Consider the following 26,826-nt stretch of genomic DNA (forward strand, 5'->3'; position numbering starts at 1 on the left):
AAGACAACCTAGCTATTCCACCCTTCTCCCTCAATCTTTTTTTCCTACACAGTAAAAATAACAATAATAATAAAGAAAAGGCGGTAGGGGAGAGAAGCTTATAAAGCAAATATCACACAGGTGTTCCCTTGCAGTTGCGATCGTCCTGCATAGCAGTTCTTCTGGTATTGCGAGGCTGATTTCTTCCACTTATTTCCAATATATTCCCCTCCAACACTTCCTATTCTACAAGACAATCATTTGTTGTCCAGTAACTTTATATCTCATTTCAGTGAGATAGTCTGCCAACCCATATTTAGTTAAGATAACTGGTATTTCAGGGGGGAGGGTATAGCTCAGTACGTAGAGTACATGCCTAACATGCATGAGGTGCTGGGTTCAATTCCCAGTGCCTCCATTAAATAAATAAGTAAAAAATAAACCTAATTACCTCCCCCTATTAAAAAGAAAAAAAAAGAAAAAAGGTAATTAGTATTTCACTTCATTGTTATCTCTGCCATAATTAGATTCTTACCAATGGAGAGTCTATTTCATTTTCTGTGGGAACTCTTAAGAAGGCAGATAGATGTGTTTTACTGGGGCTTGGTGGGGTGGGACAAGAAACCAAACCTACAAGCCTGTGTTGATCCCATAGGGTGGTAACAGATATACTTCTGCCATGCCAAATGCTCCCCTGTGGTTCTAAGTGGTTTTTTTTTTCTTTATTTTCCCTTTCTAAACTTATAAAAATAATCTATCAGCACAAAAAAAAAGTTATGAAAAAATAATCCACCAGTAATCCTACCACTCTGCATAATTAATTTTCTCTTTTAATCTTGGCTCAAATGTATACTTAGTTTTACATTGGTATAGCCTGACAACATTTTTGTTTTTTTTTTTAAACTTAACACTGTAAGTAATTTTCCATGTTGCGATGTGGATTTCATAATTGGTATTTTTAATAACTACATAATAATCTATTAATTATTTAACCATTCCCTGTTCTAGGACATTTAGATTCTCTGTGTGTGTGTGTCTCTCCTTTTTGTGTTGTTTTAATAATGCTGTACACTTCAAAAAAAAAAAAGTCAAGGTTGTATAGATTTTTTTTTTAATGGAGATATGGAGATTGAACCCAGGACTTCATGCATGCTAGGCATGCGCTCTACCACTGAGCTACCCCATACACCATTCCCCAGTGCTGTACACTTGCATATAGCTTTTGGGAAATTTTGTTCTTAGGATAAATTTCTGGCAGTGGGATTCCTGGACCCAAGGATTTGCTCCTTTTCTGGCTCTGTGCAGCTACTGTACTGCTTTCTATAAGAGTTGTATCAGTCTGTATCCATAAAGGTTTCAATATGAACACATAGGAAATATGGGAGTAAGGAAGGCTCTGGGATGCTGAAGCAATGCAGGATATGGGCAGAACAAGGGAGATAGTGGGATTTTTCTTCCTCTTTCCTGCAGGTTTGAGCCAGCCAGCGTCATGTTTCATCTAAGTGTGAGTGTTTTAGTAATTTCCTAATGGAAGGCCTCTTTTCTAAGGTTAGTAATTTCCTATTGGAAGACCTCTTTCCTAGGGCCTTGGATTTCCATTGCTGCAGTAGTTTTGTAGCTCTGCTTCTCCAGATCATGAAGGAAATGGGTGGATATTCTTTCCTTTGTGTATTAAGTTAAAATAAAATTTAGGGCTTCTCTAGAACTGTTCTCTAGCCAGATTGATAACTGTGTGTTTCTTTGAGAGTCACCCTGTCCCTCAGGTTTAGTTGTCCATTCACCAACCAATAACAGATTTGGGGTGAAAATTAAGGAATCAAGCAGATACTGATTAGAGAAAAAAATACCTAGGGGCTGATATATTTTGCTAGAGTTTGCTTATGAGACAGCTTAAATTCTGGCAATAGTAAATCATTCTGGATCTGATTGAATTCATGTGGCAAAAAGCCAAGTTATACAAAGTTAAGGATTACTTACTAAGAGTAAATTATCAGAAGTTATAGCCAAGACTCATATGAATCAGAAGTTTTCTAAAGAAAGAAGGTACTGAGCCATGCTTTTTTTTTCTTTTTCTTCTTTTTGAAGGGCTGAGTGGTTGGTTTTTTGCTGGTGCTTATAATCATGAGCAGTGATATTCCCTGAGAAATTGAGGGAGTATGAGGCTGTGGTATGAGTGTACCCTCTTTTTGGCTGTGCAACCAACCAGAAATTTCCAGGTATTGGTGTTTAGGGCCTGCCAGACAGGCTTGTCACTACATATTAACTTTTCTTTCCACTCCTCCCCCAATGTCCCCAGCATTTTGGAAACCTGTTGGAGTAAAACTCAGGTGTGTGACTTGCCATAGTGCAGGGGTTTATGCAGGGGTTTGTGCATGAGCGTGCTGGCTGCGTGTGTGTGAGCGTGATGGGTATGCGATGGAAGATGATGCTGGACGGAGCCCAGTGGGGTCCTGGTGATCACTGATTCTGTTCTCTGTTTCCCTTATAGCCCTTGCCAGCGTCCAGCCATGGGGGATATGAAAACTCCAGATTTTGATGACCTTCTGGCTGCCTTTGATATCCCAGACCCCACCAGCCTTGATGCCAAGGAGGCCATCCAGACCCCCAGTGAGGAGAATGAGAGTCCCCTCAAACCTCCAGGCATGTGTATGGATGAGAGTGTGTCCTTGTCTCACTCAGGATCAGCCTCAGATGTGCCGGCTGTGAGTGTCATTGTCAAGAACACCAGCCGCCAGGAGTCATTTGATGCGGAGAAGGATCACATTGCTCCCAGCCTGCTACACAATGGATTCCGGGGCTCGGACCTGCCTCCAGATCCCCACAACCTGGGCCACAACTGTGGGAAGTTTGATTCCACTTTCATGAATGGAGATAGTACCAGGAGTTTCCCTGGCAAGCTGGAACCTTCCAAGTCAGAGCCGTTACCAACTTTTAACCAGTTCAGCCCAATCTCCAGCCCAGAACCCGAGGATGCCATCAAAGATAATGGGTTCGGGATAAAGCCCAAGCACTCTGACAGTTATTTCTCACCTCCTTCTGGGTGTGGGCCTGTGGGGGGCCCTGTTCTGGAGGCTCTGACTAAGTTTCCAGTCCCAGAGCTGCATATGTTTGATCACTTTTGTAAGAAAGAACCCAAGCCGGAGCCCCTGCCCTTGGGGAGTCAGCAGGAGCACGAGCGAGGTGGGCAGAAGGCAGTGGAACCTCACAAGGAGCTGGATGCCAGTCGATTCTTTGGGGACGCTTTGGAGTTCAACAGCCACCCCGGCAACAGTTTCGGAGAGCCTAAGGGGCTTGCCGCGGAGCTCGGTGCCTGCTCGTCAGTACCCCCGAGGCAGCGTCTGAAGCCAGCTCATTCCAAGCTGTCCTCTTGTGTTGCAGCCTTGGTGGCCCTGCAGGCCAAACGAGTAGCCAGTGTCACAAAGGAGGATCAGCCCAGCCACACAAAGGATCCCTCAGGGCCCACTAAAGAGGGTTCCAAAGGCAGCCCCAAAATGCCCAAGTCACCAAAGAGTCCCCGGAGCCCTCTGGAGGCCACTAGAAAAAGTATCAAGCCATCAGACAGCCCTCGGAGCATCTGCAGTGACAGTAGCAGCAAAGGCTCCCCTTCTGTGGCTGCCAGCTCCCCACCAGCAATACCCAAAGTCAGAATCAAAACCATTAAGACATCATCAGGGGAAATCAAACGGACCGTCACAAGGATCCTGCCAGACCCTGACGATCCCAGTAAGTCCCCTGTCGGGTCACCTCTAGGAAGTGCCATCACTGAGGCTCCGAGCGAGGTGCCAGAGGATGAGATCACTGCTGTGCCTGTGGCAGAGCACTTTCCTGAGGTGGGCGCAAATTCAGGGAGCCCCCAGGGTGACAGAAAAGGGGATGAGAGCGTGACGAAAGCCAGTGAATCTTCGTCTTCCTGCTGCAGCTCTGGGTCCCGTGGCCCAAAGGGGGCTGCCTCAGGCTCACAGATGGGCAAGAAGCAGCAGCAGAGCACAGCACTGCAGGCATCCACTCTGGCCCCTGCCAACCTCCTGCCCAAAGCCGTGCACCTGGCCAACCTGAATCTGGTCCCCCACAGCGTCGCCGCCTCAGTGACGGCCAAGTCCTCAGCGCAGCGGCGGAGCCAGCCACAGCTCACGCAGATGTCGGTGCCCCTGGTCCACCAGGTGAAAAAGGCCGCCCCCCTGGTTGTGGAGGTCTTCAACAAGGTCCTCCACAGCTCCAACCCCGTGCCCCTCTACGCGCCAAATCTCAGCCCGCCTGCTGACAGCAGGATCCACGTGCCGGCCAGTGGGTACTGCTGCCTGGAGTGCGGGGACGCGTTTGCCTTAGAGAAGAGCCTCAGCCAGCACTACAGCCGGCGGAGCGTCCACATCGAGGTGCTGTGCACACTGTGCTCCCAGACGCTGCTCTTCTTCAACAAGTGCAGCCTGCTCCGGCACGCCCGTGACCACAAGAGCAAGGGGCTCGTCATGCAGTGCTCCCAGCTGCTCGTGAAGCCCATCTCTGCGGACCAAATGTTCGTGTCGGCCCCTGTGAACTCTCCGGCACCAGCAGCCCCAGCCCCACCCTCCTCCCCCAAACATGGCCTTGCTTTGAGCAGTGCCAGCCCTCCCCTTCCAGCTTTGCCACTCTACCCAGACCCTGTGAGGCTCATCCGGCACAGTGTCAAGTGTCTCGAATGTCACAAGCAGATGCGTGACTACATGGCTATGGCTGCACATTTCCAGAGGATGACGGAGGAAACCGAGGGGCTGGTAAGCAGACCCTCCCTGTGATAGGTGTCAGGCCCCTGGTTCACACGGGTTCCATGACTGGGCATGGAGAGAAGAGCTCATTGATATGGGGGCAGTGGTGGCATCTTAAGAGTCTTAGAAGAGGAATCTGGCTTGATGGTTAGCGACCCGCCTGGATGTATAGTGTTTGGTGTTGATGAAAGCATCCTGCCCACAACTGAGGGGAGACCCTGAAGATCTAACGAGTGTATATGGACACTCCGCACCCACTCCAGTGGGCTGTCAGGACCGATTGTCGGGCCTGGGCTAGGTCTCTGCTGGACATCCCCTGGTCCTTGGCGGCTGTCAGCACAGTCCATGCATGTGCCCAGAGGACTTGGGGGCAGAGGTAGGTGCATCGCTGCCCTGCGTCTCAGCCTCTGCTTCTAAGAACCCTGTCTTTACCAAGTTGTTGTGCTCCAGAGTGGACACAGCTGTTTTTGCAGGGAAGCTGTAACAGGGCGGGCGGCAGGGCTGATGTGGAAGGAAGGAGACTACAAGGATGTGTCAGCCCCGAGGCAAAGGCTTTGGGGCCCCTTCAGAAAACAACTGTGCTTATGTCTTGTTCAGATTCTTGGTTATGCTTGTTGAGGGTGTGTGTGTGTGTGTGAAGGCATATACCCTTTGGCACCCTCTGTGTCAGTGATTGAAGAAGCAGGCCTCCAGAAGGCTCTTTGCCTCCTTCTCCAGGTGGCTCTCTTCACGACTTAGCCAAGCCCACCCCCTCACTGAGCCTCCCTAAGCTAGGGCCACAGAGGCCTGGAAGGAAAGCAAAACAGCTCTTTTAACTTCAGTTCACAGCGGCCCGCATACCTGTTGGTGTCTCGATGAGCTCTGCACACATGTTCCGAGTGCCCAGTGTGGGCATGGAGGCTGTGTCAAGTGCAGGGATGCCCTAGGAGGGAGTCGCACCATTCTTCCAGGAGCTCATGATGGTTTGGTGTGGGCAGGGTTTCCCACCCAGGCAGCTACAGTGTGTGGCAGGCTAAGACTGGGGCTAAAACAGCCTTGTAAACAAGGTTGTGTAGAGTTCTTCAGAGGGACTAATTCATCGTGGTTCCAGGCATAGGGAAGGTGCTGTGTGGACGTGACATTTGAGTTGAACCTGCAAGGTCGAGGGATAAGGGTTGTTCCAGGTATAGGGAGCAAAGTTATGGGAAAGTGCAAGGTGGTTTGAGGACCAGGAAGTTGTTTGGAGTGTTGAGGTAGAGACAGAAGGTGGAATTTGGTGGGCAGCCCCCAGAAGGGGCCAGCATGGTGCCGTAAGTCGCTGTTGCCTCTCATTTTCACCTTCTCTGTTTGGTTTGCATTTTCTTTCTGATGAGTCAGGTACAGTGTGGCTCCCAGGCCCTTTCCTCAGGGGCTTCAGGTATTCTTGCTGTACCAGCATCGTTGCCTTGGGCAGGATCACTTCTTCTGGGTCATGTGATCAGAACCACTGCCAGTGGAGGTGTGGTACCTGCACCACTCTGTTCTTCACCCTCTTTTTTAAAAACCGAGCAGGCTGAGGTCTAGGTGTAGGATCCCAGACCAGCACCTTCTTATCCTGCATATTCTCTGTTTCATTCTCCTCTAGTGGGAGCTGGACAAGAGGACCCCCCAGAGAGAAAGAAAGGGAGTACCCAGGAAGACTGTCAGGGTCCGCTCAGTCTAGCTCAATTCCCTCAAAAATCTGCCAATAAATTTGGCCTCAGAGTCTCAGGGAAAGGATAAGGCTTGACTTCTGGGATCAAAATCTAGCCTTGATGGCTGTTGGCTTTGGATTTCCCGAGATGGTACCCAGGCTTCAAGCCCTCTTAGGGCAGGCAGTGGACAGATGGGGTGAGATTGGGCTCCACCCTAGGGGAGGGACTGCAGGATGGCACATCAGGGCCTTTGACTTCTTCCTGGGAGTCTGAACAGGATATGCCTCCCTCTGTAGTTGCTGGAGGGGTCCTTCCCCTCACATTCCAAGACACTTTCTTGGGCAGATGTCAGCAGACAGAGACTATTTCTTCTTGTTCTTAAGCTTTTATTTAACTATAATGTCATTATTACACCTAACAAAATTAATAACAATTCCTTAATATTATCTAATTTAAGTCCATATTCAAAATTTCCCTTCATGTCAAAATTGTCTTTTTATAGTTGAGCTTGTTTTGAATCAGGATCCAAACATGGACCACATGTTGTGTTTGCTTGTTACAGCTTTTAAATTTCTCAATCTAGAATTGTACCTCTTCCTACTTCACCGATCCTTTTCCCCTACGTCACTGATTTGTTGAAGAAACTAGGTCATATGTCCTTAGAATTTTTCAGGACAATTCTGGATTTGACTGCTTCTGGAGAATCTCAGGATAATTTGGGGTTTGACTGATTGCTTCCTCCTGTAATCAGTTTGCTCTTCTATACCCCATATTTTGTCTGAAGACTAGAAATTAGCAATAAAGACTTGATTAGATTCAGATTCAATCTTGATGAATGGGAATACTGTGTTCGTCATAATTCATGACTTCAGGGAGGCACAAAGTGCTTGATTGTCTCGGTTTTGATGATGCTAAACTTGATCAGTGAGTTTCTATTGGTGATGTTCTGACCCCTTCCTTATAAAGTTTCCTAGTTTTTACCTGATGATTTTAGTATCCATTAGTAATTGCTGCTTGTAATTTTATTAGGAGTTGCAGGAGGGTGTTTTAAATTTTATTATATCTTTCTCACTTATTAGCTGGAATTCTGTATAAAATATCTTTCCCTTTTCCACAGGGGCTATTAGGTTACCCTGAAACATAGTTTAATGTTGGAAAATGGGGTAAATTTGTTTCCCTTAGTTTACAGTTTTCAGAGTAGTGAGTTAATGCCCTAACAGTCTTTTTTTTTTTTCCTTTAAAGTGAAAGCAAGTGTATTTAGAGAGATATACACTCCATAGACAGAATGCGGTCTATCTCACTCAGAAGGGAGAACGGCTTAGAGGATACACATTCCATAGGCAGAATGCGGGCCATCTCAGAAAGGCAGGAGGGAGAGAGACCGAGAAGTGTGTGTTTAGTTTACAGTAAAAGTAGATACACACTCCAGAGATAGAGTGCAGGCCATCTTGGAAGGCAAAAGAGCCAATGTCCTAACAATCTTAAATAGTGTTTTGAGTGTACCTCCTCCATTATTTTTTAAAACAGTGGTAAAATACTCATAACGTAAAGTTTACCATCTTAACCATTTTTTAAGTGTACAGTTTAGTAGCATTAAGTACATTCATATTGTTATGCAATCAATTTCCAGAACTCTTTTCATCTTGCAAAACTGAAACTCTAAACCCATTAAATAATAACTCCTTATTCTTCCCTCCCCCTTTCCCTGGCAACCACCACTCTAGTTTCTGTTTCTATGAATTTAACTATTCTAGGTACCTCACATAAATGGAATGATACAGTAGTTTTCTCTTCTTGACTGGCTCATTTCATTTAGTATAATGTCCTCAAGGTTCATGTATATCTCAGCCTTTGACAGAATTTCTTTTCTTTTTAAGGCTGAATAATATTCTATTATTGTATACACTACATTTTGTTTATCCATTCATTCATTGATGGACACTTGGGTTGCTTCCAGTTGTATTATGAGTAATGCTGCTTTGAACATGGTGTACAAATATCTTTTCAAGACCCTGCTTTCAATTGTTTGTGTGTGTGATCAAATATTTTATTTTATTAAATATGGTTGCTGTACAATATTATGTAATATTAGTTACAGGTGCACAATATAGTGATTCACAATTTTTAACGGTTAAACTCCATTTATATGCATTGTAAAATATTGGCTATATTCCTCATGTTGTACAATATCAATTCTTTTGGGTATGTACCTAGAAGTAGAATTGCTGGATCATACAGTAATTCTATTTTTAATTTTTTGAGGAACCCCCATACTGTTTTCCACACCAGCTATTCTATTTTACATTCCCATCAATAGTTCTCAGGGGTTCCAATTTCTCTACCTTCTCACCAACATTTGTTATTTTCTGTAGCCATCCCTAATGGGTATGAGGGGACTTCCTCTGTTATTTTTAGTGTTAGTGTTATAATTGGTTTCTATATATTCAGTATGTTAATGTATTTAGTCATTCTTTTTGATGCTCAAATTATCCCATCTTTGGTCAGTGGGAGCCCCCCTCAAGCTGGCTCCTATCTCTTTTTGACATGAACTTATTAAGCCTTGAGAAATTACTCTGAGCCCCAACAAGATATCCTGGGTACATTTCTTGTGAGGAATGATATTTAGAGAGCACATTCTGGCACCAGACATACTTATTCTACTAGATATATCTGTTTCTAGGCCTTTTCAGTCACCAGAGCTAAGAAATACAAGTTTTTAACAAGAGGAATGGAAGATCATGAGTTTATAGTGGTATTCAAATACAAGATTATAGTTTTAATGTGACTGATTTTGTGCTGAAAATCTTGATTCCTAAGATTTTCCTACTACACACACACACACACACACACACACACCCCATAGACACACATTTCAAAATACCAAAACCAATATTACTTGAAACATTAGGACAACTTCATAAAGTTGAGGGTTTACTTGCTGTTCTTCTTGTCCTTAGAATATATCATATTAAGGATGTATAAGTCAAAATACTGTGTTTTAAAAGTCACTGGGAATCACTTTTTCTCCATAGTTATGTCACCAACTTGATACATAGGTTGTTTCTGTTTTTTTAATTTTCAGGGAATGCTTTTGTTTATTTAGCTTAATTTTATATACATATTTTAAATTATGTAAAACACTTATGTGATTCCAAAGTTAAAATTATATAACAAGGTACATCTAGAAAAGTCTTGCTTCCATCCCTGTCCTTTTCACCCTGTTCACCTTTTCACCCTCCTCCTCCCCCATAGGTAACCATTTTTATTTACCTTTGGTTTATTGCTCCATTGCTCCTTTTTGGCAAGTGTAAGCAAGTGTGTGTGTGTGTGTGTGTGTGTGTGTGTGTGTGTGATTATTCCCTCCTTTATTACACAAAAGGTGGTGTGCTTATCTCCTGTTCTGCACCTAGAACAAGACTAAAAGCCACAACAACAACGAAACTTTTTATTATGGAATGTCCCAAAGATATATAAAAGTGGAAAGAACAGTATAATGAACTCTCTTTTAACAGTTACCAACTCAGTGGCCCATCTTGTTTCGTCTATTTTCTTACCCATCTGTCCCTTAGTAGATTATTTTTAAACAAACCCCAGCACTATAGTGTCTGTTATATTTCAGTATGCTTATCTGAAAGATGAACTTTTTTTCCTCCAAAAACACAGACATAATATCATTTCATCTCAAAATGAATAATAACTCCTTGTCAAGTCTTAATATCAAGTGTCAGCTGTTTCAATATTGTCATCATTAAGTTAGTGTTCAAATACCTGATTGTCTCATTTCTTTTTACACGTGGCTTGCTTGAATCAGGATATAAATAAGGGCTATATATTGCAATTATTGAAAATTTCTTTTAAATCTCTTTAATCTGTGAATTCCTCTTCCCTCTTTATCTTTTTTTTTTTCCCCTTGTAAGTTTTTTGTTGAAAAAAACTGGATTGTTTGTCCTGTAGAGGCCCCACATTCTGGATATTGCTGATTAAAGCAGAGGTCTTTTCCTGTCCTTCCTAACACCTTATCCCTCTGAGCACTCCTCTGACCCCAGGTCACTGGCCTCTCAGTGAGTAGTCCAGTTGTCCCTTTTTACTAAGAAGGGCCTCCGCAGGTGCATACACCAGCTCAGTCTCTGGCTTCCCCCTCTGGACTGTCTGGACTCCCGCCGTTGGAGTGCTTCGGCGAGTCAGCCTGTAGGACTTGTTATCCTCTGCTTCTCTTCTGGGGCTGAGAACAAAGGAGCTGCTGCCTCTTCTGCCCTTTTCTGTGGGCGCATGTGTTCAATTGTGGATCTGGGCATCCCCTAGAATGGGCAAACAGGGCTGAGGGTATGGAAACTCAGTCAGGCTGCCTTGGAGCTTCGGAGTATTAACCAGGGTAGGCTCACGTCTGCTTTGGAAGTCCCTGAGCCATCTGACTAAAGGTATTGAGTAGGACTCTGCTGGACTAGGGAAGAGGCCCTGGTGAGTCTGGCAGTGTAGTGAAGCCTTAGGATTCAATAAGTGCCTTGGGCCTCTGGAAAGGAAAGCTTGCTCTTCTGCTAAGCCAGAGGAAAAAAGCACTCATAGCCCTAGGTGCAGGGCTAATCTTTGGGAAAACAGTCAGATCTGTCTCTGATTAATAAAGTGAGAAGCAAGGCTAGCTTGGGTGTCAGTGTCAACACTTACTGAGGCCTGGGGGTGTCACAAGTATCACAGGAGAGTTGGAAGAGAGGATGGTTGGGGGAGGAGGTTTTTCTGACCTATGTCCTAGGAAAGCCAGACGGCTCCAGCTGGAGAGCTGCAGGCCTGCAGCTCCTGCGTGAACTGCTTTCTTGGTGTTCTTTCCTAGACTTGCCAAGTGTGCCAGATGCTGCTGCCCAACCAGTGCAGTTTCTGTGCCCACCAGCGGATCCACGCCCACAAGTCCCCCTACTGTTGTCCGGAGTGTGGAGCCCTCTGTCGCTCTGCCTACTTCCAGACCCACGTAAAGGAGAATTGCCTGCACTATGCCCGCAAAGTGGGCTACAGGTGGGTGCTGCCTGGCTGGCTGGCCTGAGCTTGCCCAGTGGCTGCTGCTTTTTCTGGGCCAGAACTCATTTATAAAATTGAGTTTTGGTCTTAAGCGGTCCGGGCTCCAGCCTAATAAGACAAGAATGTTGATTGATATGTGTACAGACATTTTTGATTTTGTAGGGAACAAGAGTAAGGGGAAGAGGAATAAGGAGTAAAACAATTAAACATTAAAAAAAATAGCTTTAAAGGGGAAAGTTTGGGGGAGATTAGTATATACATGACATTCACTGTCTTTTTTTAAAGTATATAAATTTGCTCACAAGGTTATTATGTTTGGCATACTAATTTTAAAGTACTGTTTCAATAATAAATTTGCAAATTTCAGTACTTCCAAGTGTTCTCAATTTTTATTAACAAATGGAGCTGCAAGATGCCCAATTGAAAGGACTCTAGTGTCTTTGTGTTGATTAGCTTTTGTCAGTTTGTGAGAAGAAAGTAAAACCTGAGAACGGAAAAAATGATCAGCTTCATAATAAAACCAAGAAAACTCTATTTTAAACTGAATCTTCTCCACTGTGTCAAACAAATATAAGTAAGAAGTCATTTCCAGGAAAAAGATCAAAATGAGGGCGAACACTCCCTCCAAAACCCATTGGTTTGCAGTTTCACATGGACCCAATCAGGTGGTCGTCCCTGGTTTACTTGCTTGGAAGTTTCTGCATCTTCTGATGTTTTACTTGATCACTTTCACTTCAGAAAATTAATTTTGCGCAAATTTACTAAAGTTTTCTTCTTTTTGGTATTTAAAAAAAATATTGATTTAGTTCATTTAGTAAACTTTTTTTGAGTACTTACTATTGTCTTTAGCATTGTGCCAGACACTCAGGATACAAAGATGATTAAGAACCAGCTCCTGCCTTCAAGGGGGATTCGGTCTGATAAGTTAAAAACATATGCACACAAGTAATTATGATTCAGAGTGGTAAGTCCCTTAGATGAGGAATGGTCAGGAAAGCTTCACAGAGGAGATATTAGGAGATTTTTAGTAGAAGAAAGGGGGAAAGCATACCTAGCAAGGCTATAGGCCAGGGACACCAGCAGACACGAAGGGATTGCCGGAATGATAAGCACTTCCATAGATGTAGGTCAGGATGAACGGGGCAGGGGGTGGGGGGTGGGGTGGCGGGGAGGGTGAGAAATGAGACTAAGGAAGTTGGTAGAGGCCAGGCCACGCAAGATCTTGTATTTCTTGGCAGACATTTGGACTTTGTCCAGTGGACAGTGGGGAGCTACAGAAAGATTTGCAGCAGGAGAGTAATCCAGCTAGATCTGTGTTTTAGAAAGATCATCCTGGGAAGCTGCCATGTATATTAGAGAGGAGGGAGACTAGACACTGGTTGAGTGTCACATGTGATAGTTCAGATGAGACACTGAGGGATTCAGCTGTGGCATAGCTATGGGGATGGAGAGAAGAGAAATTAATTAAATTTGAGAGAGATTTAGGAAGTAGCAGCATTACGTCTTGATGATAGCTTGTATACGGGGGTGAGGGTGGGGGCGGTTAGTGATCACTCCCAGGTTTCTATCTTGGTATAAGCATTTCCAAATGTAGACTATTTTCTTTGCACATTATGGAGAATGGAGAAGCAAAAGTGTGTAGGAAACAACAGTCCAGAGATAGGGTTATACAAAGCTCTTGCCATGATGTTGCAGAAGATCAGTGTTTGGCAGCATCCCTGTCTACCTTTTTAAACCAAACACCTGAACATGTGTTTTTGCAGTATCTTGTAACATTTGAAAACACCTTTCTAACTATGACTTAAGCATATGCTGCTTGTTTCAAGATCAAATCCAATAGCAATGTAGTTAACACTTTAATTTTTATATTTGAATCTTAAATCCAAGAAATTTTTAATAACAGATAAATTAATAGCATTTTGTGTCTTTCAATTAAACGTTTTACTTTCTTCTGCAAGAGGAAAAAGAAACCTAATGTCTGAAAAAGAATTTAGTTTATCAAGCCTTTTTGTAAGAAATTTCAGACAAAAAATTATTATGATTCAGCTAGAGGGATTACTGAAGATATTAACATTAAAATCTTCAATAATCAATGGTTGAATTCAGAAGATATGCACACTAATACAGTGTCCATTATACTTAAAATTTTAACTAATAATATATATATTTTTACAACAGCTTTATTCAGATGTAATTCAAGTACCATACTATTAACCCATTTAAAGTGTCATAAAAACCCATTGAGTTTTACTGTATTCCCAGAGTTGTACAGTCAGTTACCACAATCAATTTTAGAGTATTTTCATCACCCAAAAAGAAGCCCTATATTAACAGCCCTCCCAGCACCCAGCCCAAGCAACTACCAATTTACTTTCTATCTCATAGATTTGACTCTTCCGAACATATCATATAAATGGAATCATATTCTATGTGATCTGAGCATAGTGTTTTCAAGATTCATCCATGTGGTAGCATATATTAGTATTTCATTCCTTTTTATGGCTGAATGATATTCTGTTGTATGGATGTACCATATTTTGTTTATCCATTCATCAGTTGATCGACATTTGGGTGTTTCTACCCTTTGGCTGTTATGAATAATGTTGCTAATGAATATTCATGTACAAGTTATTGTGTGACATATGTTTTCAGTTCTTTTAAATATATACCTAGGAGGAAATTAGCTGAGTCAAATTGAGGAACTGTTTTCCAAAATGGCTATGCTGTATTTATATTCCTGCCAGTACTGTGTGAGAGTTTTGATTTCTTTACATCCTTGCCAACATTTGTTTTTGTCTGACTTTTGATTATAGCCATCATAGTGGGTGTAAAGTGATACCTCATTATGGTTTTGATTTGCATTTCCCTGATAGATAATAATGTCAAGTATATCTTCCTGTGCTTATTGGCCATTTGTGTGTGTGTGTATATATATATATATTTTTTTTTTTGAGAAATATCTGTTGAGATCTTTCACCCATTTAAAAATTGTGTTATTTGTCATTTTTTGTTGAGTCGTAAAAGTTCTTTATATATTCTGGATACAAATCCTCTGTTAGTTATATGATTTGCAAACATTTTCTCCCATTCTGTGGGTATTAATATTTTAAAATAAATTTTCAGAAGGTACCTATGTTCCATTTCATTGTACTCTACTATGGAGTTTTACAATATTATATTTTTAGAATTTTATATTCTGCTCTTTGGAGAGTGACAAATGATGACATAAGGGAGCAAATTTAGACTGTTTTTAATAATATGTTGTTTTCTTATAATTTGTGATTATTGACAAAGCTAAATATTTTACTGCTCTTTATCTTTTTTAAAACTTTATATACTTTATGGCTTATGGTTCTCTGATTTCTCTTTTTCTCTTAAGTAGTTGGTAAAGGATTTTGTCATAGGGTTGGATTTCTCTTCTGACGTTTTTTCATCAGTTTGTAAACCCTGCTTGATTCAGTCTTTCACTGAGGCTACTTGGCATGTGTTCTTTTACCCCTTTGTGTTCTTACTTTCCATGAGGTTTCTTCCAAGAATGTCTACTGGGTAAATAGAATGGATTTCCAGTTGCATTTATATTGTTCCTGTAGGAATTTGGTCAAACTGCACAAATAAATCCACTTAAGAGATTCTTTCCACACATCAGGTATACTTGGCCACTTTGGATGAATTTGGAAACATGTGGATTTTTTTTTTCTCCTCATAATACCCTGTGGTGTGGAAGTACTTCATATGCTAGAAGTTGGTATCTATTTTGTTTAGCAGGAGAGAAAAGAAAATATAATTAAATGTAAGTAGTTTGTATAGAAACTTTAACACACGTACACACATTCGGTAATGAATGCTCATTGGCATTAGTTGCAAACAGCTTTCTGGTTCTGTGGACTTCTCATTGCTAACTGAGTTTGCACAAGATGGTTCTTACCAACCCACCCCCTACCCCCAACACACATAAAAAGCAGAAAACCAAAAAGGGTTGGTCAAGATTCTGTGCTGATTTGTATGGGTTGTGAAAAATGGGTTAATATATTGAAATGAAGGGTTATATTTGGGAGTCAAAGAATTCTTAAGTGAAGGGATGTCCTTTCTTTCAGTAAAGAAATAGCCTCTCTTCTGGTGCCTACTGGGATGTCAAGGTTATAGGAGCAAGCAGTACTACAACAAAAGGAAGATAAATGTTACCTCAAGAGGAATAGCTGGGAGCAGGGAGGGTGTTTTCTCACCTGGGAAGACCTGTGTGTGTTTATAGGCAGGGTAAAGACTAAACACATGAGGGTCTAGGAACCTGGATGAATGCAGGTTGGCCTGGAAAAAGGTCACATTATTCTCTGATACTAAAGAAAGGAAATGCAATATTTATAGAGATATTTCAAAGTTGAAAGAAGAGCCCAACATGGCCTCAATTTTGGAAAAATGATTTAAGACAGTTCATACATTATAAAAATGGTATGTTCAGATGTTCAGTAAACAAAACTCAGAAAATACAAATTGGTAGGGAAAAAGGAAATTAAAAAGTTATCCATAGTCCCACCAAGGAGACACTAGAATACTTATGAGCTACACATTCCAGAATGGTATCAGGCACATGTGGCTGTTGAGCACTTGAACTGTAGCCAGTGCAACTGGCCATTTTATTCTATTAATTTAAATTTAAATAGTCACATGGACAGTACAGTATAGAACATTTCCATCATCACGGCAAGTTCCATTGGACAGTGCTGCTCTAAACATTTCTTCCTAGGCTTTTAGGGCTGTTTTTTTTTTTTTAATGTAGTTTATGACGAGCATAGCATTTTTTAACTGTACATTTTATTAAGTGGCAGTCCCTGCCTATTCAGTACCAGCTTGTGTGAAGGCACAGGCTTTCTACAGTCTCCTTCTGAAATTCCTCTCGGACACCTGCAGTTGTATCACACTTAACTAGATACCGTTTATGTCATTTTTGAACCATTTCCCTCCCTCTCCACTCCTATCAACTTCTCTTGGCTAGGCTCAGGTTTTTGGTTTGCAGAATATTCTCCAACCAGTGAGAGGAGAGGAAGCTTTCACTCCACTTTTCTACCAGATGTGGTCTTAGGCTTGGGGAACCCCCATGACTGCATTGTGCCACATGGCAGCAAGTAAGTTCTTGGGTTGTAGGTGTGGAGAATGGAAGACTGAGAGGAAGAGGAAGATGGCTCTGTTCCTGTCTTCCATCTCTCCTTTTCCAACACTACTTTTGGGTCTGACATGCATACTTCCTCCCTGCACCCCCTGCCCCACCTCTGTCATCCAGGTGCATCCACTGCGGGGTCGTCCACTTGACCTTGGCCTTGCTGAAAAGCCACATCCAAGAGCGACACTGCCAGGTTTTCCACAAATGTGCATTCTGCCCCATGGCCTTCAAGACTGCCAGTAGCACTGCGGACCACAGCACCACCCAGCATCCCACTCAGCCCCACAGACCCTCCCAGTGAGTGCAGCTCCATGGCCAGCAGGCCTGTGGGGTGTAGCTGATTAGCCTGGGTGCTGTATGGGGAGCATTGGGATGGGCTGGGGAGCCTGGGCTAGTGGCAGAGATGCCTGGAGTCCACTGAAGAGTATCCACCTTGGCTCAGAGTAGTGCTTTCCCAAGCCTGACCCTGGTTCAGAGTGATCAGAGATAGGATGGAGGGGCCATGTGGTTCTGCCAACAGAGCCTTGGTTACCTCACACTTTGGGGCTTATCTCATCAGGCTCATTTATAAGTGCTCCTGTGAAATGGTCTTCAACAAGAAGAGGCATATTCAGCAGCATTTTTACCAGAATGCCAGCAAGACGCAAGTGGGCGTCTTCAAGTGCCCTGAGTGCCCGCTCTTGTTCCTGCAGAAGCCAGAGTTGATGCAACATGTCAAGGTGGGACGCCTTGGGGAAGGAGGCTGGGGAGAAGGGCATATGCCTCAGGCCGGGGGTCTGACTTTGTGCATCTTTCCCCTTGCCCAGTCAGTAATCGCTCTCCCCATCCCCAGAGCACCCACGGTGTTCCGCGAAACGTGGACGAGCTATCAAGTCTCCAGTCTTCAGCGGACACGTCCTCAAGTCGCCCAGGTTCTCGAGTTCCCACTGAGCCCCCAGCCACTAGTGTGGCTGCTCGGGGCAGCTCCCTGCCCTCTAGCCGATGGGGCAGGCCTGAGGCCCATCGCAGGGGTGAGGCCAGGCCCCGACTGAGGAACACTGGCTGGACCTGCCAGGAGTGCCAGGAGTGGGTTCCTGATCGGGAGAGCTACGTGTCCCATATGAAAAAGAGCCATGGTCGGGTAAGTGTAGTCACATGGACACAGTGCAGCCCCAGATTCTCTGGACTTCTGTGCTGTGGGGTCAGAGCTGTCTTTTGTGGACAACCCCCTAGGGTTCCTGGTGCTTTGGACAACGTGGATGTCGCAAATCTTGATGTTTTAGGGCATCCTCCTTTCTGCCTATGTCATCTAAGAAGAAAGATGCACCCAAAACTGTCATATGGTTCTGACACTTTGCATCCTGTCATCTCCCATAGACATTGAAGAGGTACCCGTGTCGGCAGTGTGAACAGTCCTTCCACACCCCCAACAGCCTCCGCAAACACATCCGCAACAACCATGACACAGTGAAGAAAGTCTACACTTGTGGGTGAGTCCCTAGAGGTGGGAGCCAGAAAGCCTGAAATTTAATAAGACTTTCCCATGGTACCACTGGGGCTTTTCTCTGCTGTGAGATCAGGGCTCACAGGCAAGAGATAAGCAAATTTCTAATGGAAAAATGCTTTGGCCAGGACAGAAATCAGAGCATGCAGAAATGAGTTTCTTGATGGCTCTTGCGCCCTCCCCTTCCCAACTCCCTAACTCCAGGCTGCACTGCCAGTGAGAGGCGTGGTGGTGATATGAGCCTGTGCCCTCTGACCGAGAAGCCTCAACACCATCCGTGTGAGCTACTGGACAGGACAGGCCACTCTTTCAGGCTGACCACTAGCCCAGCACTCGGCTCTCTGGATGGTGATATCAGGGAGTGGGGAGTAAAACCATAGCTTAAGGCCAGTATCAATATTCTGACTTCTGTTGTCTGCTACCTTGGCTGGCTTGCCGGCTAGATTTCTCTAGGGGCACCCAGCACTGCCCAGCCAGCCTGAGGACCACCCTGCTGGCTCATACTCTCTCCCCTAGAGCCGGGAGCACCTCCCCTTCTGTCTGCCTGCCTGGCCTGCGTGGTCCTGCTGGGCCCTGGGGCCTGTCATCTTATACGACCTCCTCTGGCTGTACTTTTGCAGGTATTGCACAGAGGACAGCCCCAGCTTTCCTCGGCCCTCCCTCCTGGAGAGCCACATCAGCCTTATGCATGGTATCAGAAACCCTGATTTGAGCCAGACGTCCAAAGTCAGACCTTCGGGTGGACATTCCCCTCAGGTGAGTGTGGGGCCCCTGCCCACTGGCACAGCTTGCTCAGTGAGGCCTGGGGCTGCAGGGGCACTGGGAAGGCTACAGGAAGCCCATCTGTCATTGTGGCCATGGAGCATCCAGCAGTGACAGCTTTCCTCAAGGCAGGTCACCCTCTAGCTCTGTGTGACCTGCCTGGGGACTGCACACATGTAAAGGGCAGGGCCAAAGAGCCATGAGGCAGCCCATCAACCTCTTTTTCCTGCTGTTTCCTGTCACTGTGACCCCTTCCTGGGTGTTCGTATTTCTAATAATTTTCTGGAGCAGCCTGGTGTCCCTCCTCACTGTAGGCTCTTCCCACTCCATTGTTGAGGGGCTGCCCCTCAGAGGGCCAGGCATATCTGGGAAACTCTGAGAACAGCCTGGAGTTTCAGGGTGTTCTTCATTATTCAGAGAAGGGCGCTGGTCTGCAAAGGCCCTTTCACACATAGCAGGTGGGGTGTCGACTGACATTTTGGCAACATCTGTCTCTGATTAAAATACACACCCTCTCTTCCCCACCAAATGCATACACCCTTTGATCTAGCATTTCCACTTCTAAGATTCATCTGTCAGATATCTTTGGCCTTGGGCATAAAGAGATGTGTTTAAGGATGTTCACTGCAGCACTGTGTGCAGTAACAAAGAAGGAACTCCACTGAATGTCCGCCAGGGGACTGTTGATCCCCATGTTGGGTTACTGTGCTGCCCTTAGGAGAAAAGCCTCTGGATATGCTCTCATGGAGACAAGTGCCAGTGTGTTAAGTGAAAAAAGCAGAGTGAAGAAAACTGTGCGTGTAATGCTATCATTTTGTAAAAGACAATAGTTTAAGTTTTGTATATGCATAGAATATCTCTTGAGGGAGCCACAGAACCCAGGTAATACGGTGTTCACTGGAGAGCAGGGCTGGGGAGGTGGGTAGGAGGGACTTAATCTTCTCTATATCCTTCCCGTATCTTTGGAATGTTATGCCACAGGTGTATGTTACATTAAAAAAATAAAATAAAAAGGCAAAGAAACAAACCAAACCTAAGCCAGCATTCAGGGCTGGGGTGACCCTGGCCTCGGTGGTGATTCTGCGAGTCCTTGGGCTGCACTGATCATGACTGAGGGCTCATGTCTAGGGCTCAGGCTTGGCCTGGACTCTGCTCACACTGTTTCCCTTTCAGGTGAACCATCTGAAAAGACCAGTCAGCGGAGCGGGGGACGCTCCAGGCACCAGTAATGGCGCGACTGTCTCTTCCACCAAAAGGCACAAGTCCCTTTTCCAGTGTGCAAAATGTAGCTTTGCCACAGACTCGGGGCTCGAGTTTCAGAGCCACATACCTCAGCATCAAAAGGACAGCTCCACAGCCCAGTGTCTCCTCTGTGGCTTGTGCTACACCTCTGCCAGCTCCCTCAGCCGCCACCTCTTCATCGTCCACAAGGTGAGAGACCAGGAGGAGGAAGAGGTGGAGGCGGCAGAGCCAGAGGAGGGCTCCGGGGAGGAGGTGCCCATGGAGACTAGGGAGAACGGACTGGAGGAATGTGCCGGGGAGCCTCTGTTGGGCGACCCAGAGGCGAGGAGATCCCTGGGCCTGGCTCCTGATGAAGACGGTGCCCAGGATGCTCAGAGTCAACCACAGGCCCCTCAGGACCAGGACAGCCACACACCGTCCCCGCAGGTGTGACCGGAGGCTTTGCGGTGTGCTCAGTTGGGGTGGTGCCGTGGTGTACTCCGCCTGCCATGTGGACAGTGGGAAGGAGAAGGCTCCGCCCCGGTGAGAGTGTGGCCCGCTGTGCCCTGGAGCAGTGTCTGCCCTGAGCTGCGGGGGGCTGGGAGTCCCCAGCCCCAGGAGATGCGGGGTCGCCCAGGACCCTCACAGCTCTGAATTTGCTTCTGTTATTTATGGCTTTGTGCTGGCTGCTTCTTGGTACCCCAATCTTGTCTGTGTCCTTCCAACCCCAGGCTGCTTAAGTGGCCCAACGCCGATACTGTCCACTCGGCTCGAAACCCCTCAGCCGCTGTGCTCTTCTGAGAGGTTCCCCGCTCGCTGCCTTCAGCCAGGGGCCTCGGCCTACAGACAGCAGCTCTCCTTCTTGCCATCCGAGCCTGAGAAGGGGGATGAGGGTGCCGGCGCAGCCCCTCTTGGAGAGCTCGCCCAGCCTGGCTTGCAGAGGGCCCTTGGTCACCTTGCCCTTCTTTCCTGTCTTCTCTGACTCCTTCCCCCCAAATAGTCCGGAGATTTGTCACACTGGCTCATCCCGTCCGTGTGGGTGGGAGAGACTTGTGCAGCACACCTCTGTTTGGAACCCGGGAGAGCAGGAAACGCTGCCAAGGCAGGCAGGCACCGAGAGGCAGGCCCTGCAGAAGGAGCTGTGCGTCCTTGTTCTGCCGCGGCTCTGCCTTTCCTGACAAGCGGGGTTTGGGGCACACAGACGTTGGAATATTTGTACTCTTGCTCCTGTGCCATTAGAGAGGCTGCTGCCCCAGGCAGGCCAGCCCCTCCTCTTCTTGGCTACACTCATGTTGCTCAGACTATATTTCAAATAAAAAAAATCTTCTTACCACAGCAGGTAGGCTCTTGTATTCCTCTTCAGGTGAGCCTGGCCCTACCCTGATCCATTCAAGGGTCTCTCCCAGACTTCCCTCACTGTCCCACCTCTGAGGGAGAACAGTGTTCCCTGCTGTCCCAGAAGGTCCTCTCTAGATTCTGGAGCTGTGGCTAGGAAACCAGGAGCTCAGTACTTCTAGGTTCCCTAGGGACCTGAAAGGGTGAGGGGAGGGTCTTAATGCCCATCAAGAGTCATCTCCAAAGTCTCCCTTGGTTTTTAGGGCCTACTGAAATTTTTCTGGGTACCTCCATCTTTCCTACAAATGGCTTTTCAAACTAAGAGAACCCTTTACTAGTGGGGAGAGGAGGAGGGGAGTGGGGGATTCTGCAATTGCTCTGTTCAGGAGGCCTTGGTGTTGCTACTGCCACAGGGAACTCAGGTGTGGCAGCACTGGGATTAGACATGGGAGGCTGGGCTGCCGTTTCACTGATGACAGAGTTAGGACCTGACCAAGCACAAGGAGCCGGCTGTGTGGAGGTGTCCTCTGACCTGTGCCCCAAGCGGCTGCTGCAGCCCTGCATGGAGGGGATGTGAGTCTGGGCCTGGCAGGATCTAGTGCAGCAAAGGGAAGCGGGTGCTGACTGATTTCTTAGATGTGCTTTCAAGGAAGGCATTGAATATCAATTATAAATTATTAAGTCAAATAAATATGCCTGACCTTTTCACAATTGAAAAAAATACATTTTCTTCCTCTCAGATGCCACATTTGTAGTGGAAATGCTAATGGCAGTGGAAAAGGTTAGTGCTTGTTTCCGTTTCAGAGAGAAAATGCTTTTTAATGCATGCCATACCTGGCAAGGCCACTGTGTCCCTGCTTCCTGAGCAGCAGCAAGGACAAACCCGATTCTGGCTCCCTCCAGAGCCAGAGCTAGCCCCAGCTTAGCTGTCATCGCTTCCTAATTACAGTTGCAGGGTGCCCACCCTGCACCTGGGGCCATTTGCAGGAACAGATAGATTATAGAAGAGGCTGGTAGCTGGTGCTGGGGGAGAGGAGGTGGTGAAGTCACAGATTTGACCTGTCCTGACTCCAAAGCCCTCTCCTTCCTGGGAATGGCGTGGAGTGGAAAGACAGGATGCTGAGCCACTCACCAAGAAACCTGGGTAATAGCCTGGGTTCTGCCCTCAACCAGCTCTTAACAAGCCCCCTAACTTCACTGGCCCCTTCCCTTCAAGATAGACCTAGTAATTCCTACCCAACTTGCTTCAGAGGCTTTTGTGAGATGATGAGTGTGGAAGCATTTTCTAATTTATGAAACAGTATCAACGTGAGGGATTCTTGACTTCAGACATGGAAAGTGGAGCACACCTCACCCTCTGTTTAGGCTTGGATGCTGATGGTCAGTTATGACTGGTCTGGGGCACCTCTCCACTATTAGTAATAGTGACAACAACATCTTGCTAAAAATGCTTTCCAGTGATCTCACAGTTATCTTCCATTTTACAGAAAAGAAAACCAAGGCTCAGAGAGGTTAAACAGCTTGCTTAATGACCTGTAAGTCAAGCCTATCTGGTTCTAAAGCCCATGATGTCAACCACTGTGTTGCCTTAATGTCCCGGCTGCTGTGGCTGGCTGCCAGCTTGTCGGAGGTTTGCAGCCATCCAGACATCTGCTTTCCTACCTCCCCTGTGGTTGGGGTGCCCCACTGAGTGCCAGGTTCTCTTTGGAGTCAGTCTGTGCCTTGTCACCCCAAGGAGGGCCCTGTGCATCACAGTCACTTGCGCCGTTCCGAAGCACATGCAGTGTCTCTATGACCTTTCATTCTCATTGGGATTTATCTTGCCATTTGAAGACCATTTGGGGGGCTATTCTAGAACAGATGGCCCAACCCTCACAGGGAACATGGTTCCCTCAGGGTCCAATATCTTCTGATTTTTTTAAAAGATATTTTTAAATAGTTGTGTTATCAGAAAATGCTTGCTGTAACAAGCACTTACCTGCTGGAGTGAATGCTCTACTGATCAAGTTAAACAGATAAGATTCCCCACCCTTGTAGAAACTACAACTTAATACACTCTAAGTCTTGACAAATGACTAATATTTATTTTCCAACTGCTTTATCTCTGTAAAATAATATGCCGAGTTACTATAAGCTAATTGGTGTAGAATGAACTCTTCCCTTAACTTATGTAAACAGTCTGGTTTTTTGAAAACGTTAACAGCTGTGGCTCAGCAAGTTCAACACACTTTGCCTTCCCCCAGACTGGGGAACCTCCCTGCCTGTTCTGGCCACCACTGTAAATTCAGCTCTGGGCATACTTTCTTTTACTTGTTTAAGACAAGAAAATTTTTAAATGAATATACACTTAGATAAGAGATCCAAACAATACAAAAGAGAATACAATGAAAAGTAAGCTTCCCAGTGGAGGTCAGCCTTCAGTTCCCCAGTCCCCCTCTCCAGAATTAATCACTGTTACTTATACCTTATGTATCCTTTCTGAGCAATTCTATGCATTTACAAGTTTATAAATATGTATATTTATATATCTATTTTTAATACAAATGGTAGCATTCTATACACAGTGTTCTGAAGCTTGCTTTTTTCACATATAATGGAGATCGTTCCCAATTCATCCAGAGGGTCAGTCTAATTCTTTAAAAGCTCCTAGCACAGTTCCTTGTATACAGTAGTGGTTCAAAGGGTGTTTGGATGAGTGAATTAATACATGCATGTGTGAGTGAAAGAATCTGATGCAAGTGGTAGCTGTAAAGTTCTCTCAGGGTCAGATCTGAGACAGAATCTTCTAGATTCTGGAACATTTCTCCCTGTATTTTCCAAGGGATTCAGGCTGTTGTCCACAGCCTGACTTTTTCCGCTACCAGTTGCCACAGCAGTCTTAGGAACTGTGAAACTTAGGTCCCTCTGGAGAAAAGAGCAGATTAAGACTCAAGTCCCAGTATGGGTTTGTTTGAGGTCCCTATTTAAAAATGCCTTTTTTCTTATTAGAAAATGATACAGCATTATTAGAGAAAATAAAAAACCATGCATAATTATAATCCTGTCTTACCTTTGCAATTTTCATCTTTGCACATCATTTTCTAATCTTTGTTCAGTTCATAGTTGAATTTATGGTATAATTACGATAATAACAGTGGTTAACATCAAACATTTCTATGTGACAGACATTACTCTCACATTCATTCCCCTATTTAGCCTCATAACAATCCTATGAGATAAATACCACTATTCTTTTGGAGATTAGGAGTGGTTGACCCTAAGGTCATGGAACTAGTAAGGCACAGAGCAGAGATTCACTCAAGTGTGACTAGCACTACACTGCCTCTGATTTTGTACCCTACTTTTTTCTGCTTAACATGGTGTCTGGACATTTTCCATGTTTCTACATAGCCTTAGATAAACTTACTGGCAGTGTGATAGAATGAAGAAAGCCAGTGACTAGACATCAAGAGCCCTAGATTCCAGTCTGGGCTCTGCAGCTAAGTCGTTTGATCTCTCTTGGCCTCAGTTCTTGCATCTATCAAATGGTGGGGGTGGGGGAGTGAAGGTTGGTTTAAATCTCTGGAGAACTTGATTGAGCCTGACTAGATTTTATCTTCTTGTTTCTGTATATTTTTATGTAAAAATAGAAGAGACCTTCTCAAAGGCAAGAACGCTTATTGAATTTCTTTTGGGGGGAAGGGTATAGCTCAAATGGTAGAGTGCATGCTTAGCATGCACGAGGTCCTGGGTTTGATCCTCAGTACCTCTGCTGGAAAAAAAAAACTAAGAGTTTCTTCTTTTGTTTGTTTTATTTGTTATTGACTTTTGGCCTAGATATATACAGAAGATATATGTAAAAGACCCCTCCCACTGACCTCACTCCCCCAAAGCAATATCACTTTTTTTTGCATTTATTTATGTTTCAATTTGCATCAGATTTCTGCTTTTTCAATTGAGTTCTAGCCCTTTTATGAGCACCTGTTTCTTTAGGCTTTGTCAAGCCTTTCCAAGTTTGAACTGTTTTTCTTGATAATTCCAAAGCACCTTCAAATCCTTCTGTTACCCCAGCACCTGTTCACTAGGGACCTAGGTCCAGATACCTTCTTGAGTTAGTTCATTGTGTCACGTATTGCCGTTTTAAAATGCTCTTTTTTTAAAATAATATTTATTATTACTTGCAAATTAAAATTGAGTTATTAGTGCACAAATACTAAAAAAATTAACAAATGTGTAATAGATTGTATGGAAAATGTGGCAAAAGGATATGATAAAACCGTTTGAGTCAACTCTAACTGGGAAGAGCCCCCATTGCAGTGAGAGCTCAAGTGACAGTGGATCAGTAGCACCATCTCATTTCATGGGTGGGCATGGCATTATTTACAGATAGACATAGACTACAATCTCTTAGATATTACTTCTAAAACTTAACCCCATAGTCTTTGCCTCTAATTTCTGTGAAAATGGGGAAAGTTGATTATGCCTTTGATGCTTGAAGTGAGAAATTAAGCTGCTCTTTAATATTTTAAACTGGGAAGATCTACTGCTTCTAGGCATCCCTTTCAGTTATAGCCCAGGGCACACTGTATACAATTCCTATTTTCCTTTGTATTTTCTAGTCCTTAGACCAACTTGCTTGGAATTTTCCCCTAAGACCCATTGAGCATAGATACGGCTCCATAATTTTGGTATCTGAGGAGGAAGGTAAATTCTCCTTTCTAAGAAGCCCTTTGCCTAAGTAGGGGGCTTCCCATTTTTACCCTGAACTGGTTTTGAGTAGGGCTTTGAATGTGATTTTAGAATGGGGAAAAGGAGAAGATGAGGTGAGGGAAGGGGCGAGGTGATGGTAAGGAAAGGCACAGGAAGCAGTGGAGGAGCAGGCCGGGGAGTTTGAACAGGTAGAGAGTTTAGAATCTGGAACAACACGATTTTAAGATGGTGGTGGTGGGGTGAGAAAGTAGGAGTGGCTGATTGGACTGGCAAACTCAAAAATGGAGCCAGTGACTTGATTTGTCAGTGGCATCCCTTGAGTTGAGCAGTAACTGCAGCAGCTATTGCTGGGAGATAATTAAATTTTTTTTAAAGAATGAGAAGATGTAGTTGTTGTGGAAAAGGAGTGCTGGCTGAGATACAAAAGGTTCCTTAGAAAAAGACTTGAAAGGGAGGAAAGGGACCAGTTCACTCCACAAGAAGACCAGAAAAGGCCTGGGCTGGGCTGGGGCCTTTCTAAGGATGGGGAGTTTGTGTCCTGGGCCTGACCAATTAATTACTGGCCCCTGACCACAGAGTCAGCCTCCCATGTAGTGATAACTTTATTCTAGAAAGGACCTACATTTGTGGCAGAAGTTCCTGGCCTTTCTAATTGGATGTTGAAGCAGAATAGGCGGGTTGGGGAAGGCAACTGGCTAGGGTAGCTCTACACTTGAGTCCCTAGTTCCCCTTCCAATCAAACAAGAATCAGGAGTAGTTTCTTGTTGCCAATAACCCTTTAATTGGTGTCCACCTACCCC

At 44.9% G+C, this 26,826-nt stretch overlaps 1 protein-coding gene across 16 annotated transcripts in view; it reads left to right on the plus strand.

The window, feature by feature from the left end:
- ZNF592 (zinc finger protein 592) overlaps positions 1–21,337 on the plus strand; it is a 45,883-nt gene extending 24,546 nt beyond the window's left edge. For 9 of the 16 annotated variants that reach the window (XM_072950833.1, XM_072950843.1, XM_072950832.1 and 6 more), the window contains 9 exons: positions 1,450–1,527; positions 2,468–4,730; positions 11,200–11,378; positions 16,657–16,833; positions 17,096–17,255; positions 17,369–17,656; positions 17,893–18,005; positions 18,640–18,775; positions 19,955–21,337. In XM_072950833.1, the coding sequence (XP_072806934.1) occupies positions 2,487–4,730; positions 11,200–11,378; positions 16,657–16,833; positions 17,096–17,255; positions 17,369–17,656; positions 17,893–18,005; positions 18,640–18,775; positions 19,955–20,455 (3,798 nt within the window). In that variant the 5' untranslated portion in view covers positions 1,450–1,527; positions 2,468–2,486 and the 3' untranslated portion in view covers positions 20,456–21,337. Of the gene's footprint in view, positions 1–1,449; positions 1,528–2,069; positions 2,196–2,275; positions 2,307–2,467; positions 4,731–11,199; positions 11,379–16,656; positions 16,834–17,095; positions 17,256–17,342; positions 17,657–17,892; positions 18,006–18,639; positions 18,776–19,954 lie in introns of those variants that run through there. The other 7 variants (XM_072950830.1, XM_072950835.1, XM_072950839.1 and 4 more) reach the window with 5 other exon arrangements.
- Positions 21,338–26,826: the final 5,489 nt, after the last annotated feature.

This window comes from Vicugna pacos, chromosome 27, assembly GCF_048564905.1.
Source record: "Vicugna pacos chromosome 27, VicPac4, whole genome shotgun sequence".
Taxonomy (NCBI): Eukaryota; Metazoa; Chordata; class Mammalia; order Artiodactyla; family Camelidae; genus Vicugna; species Vicugna pacos.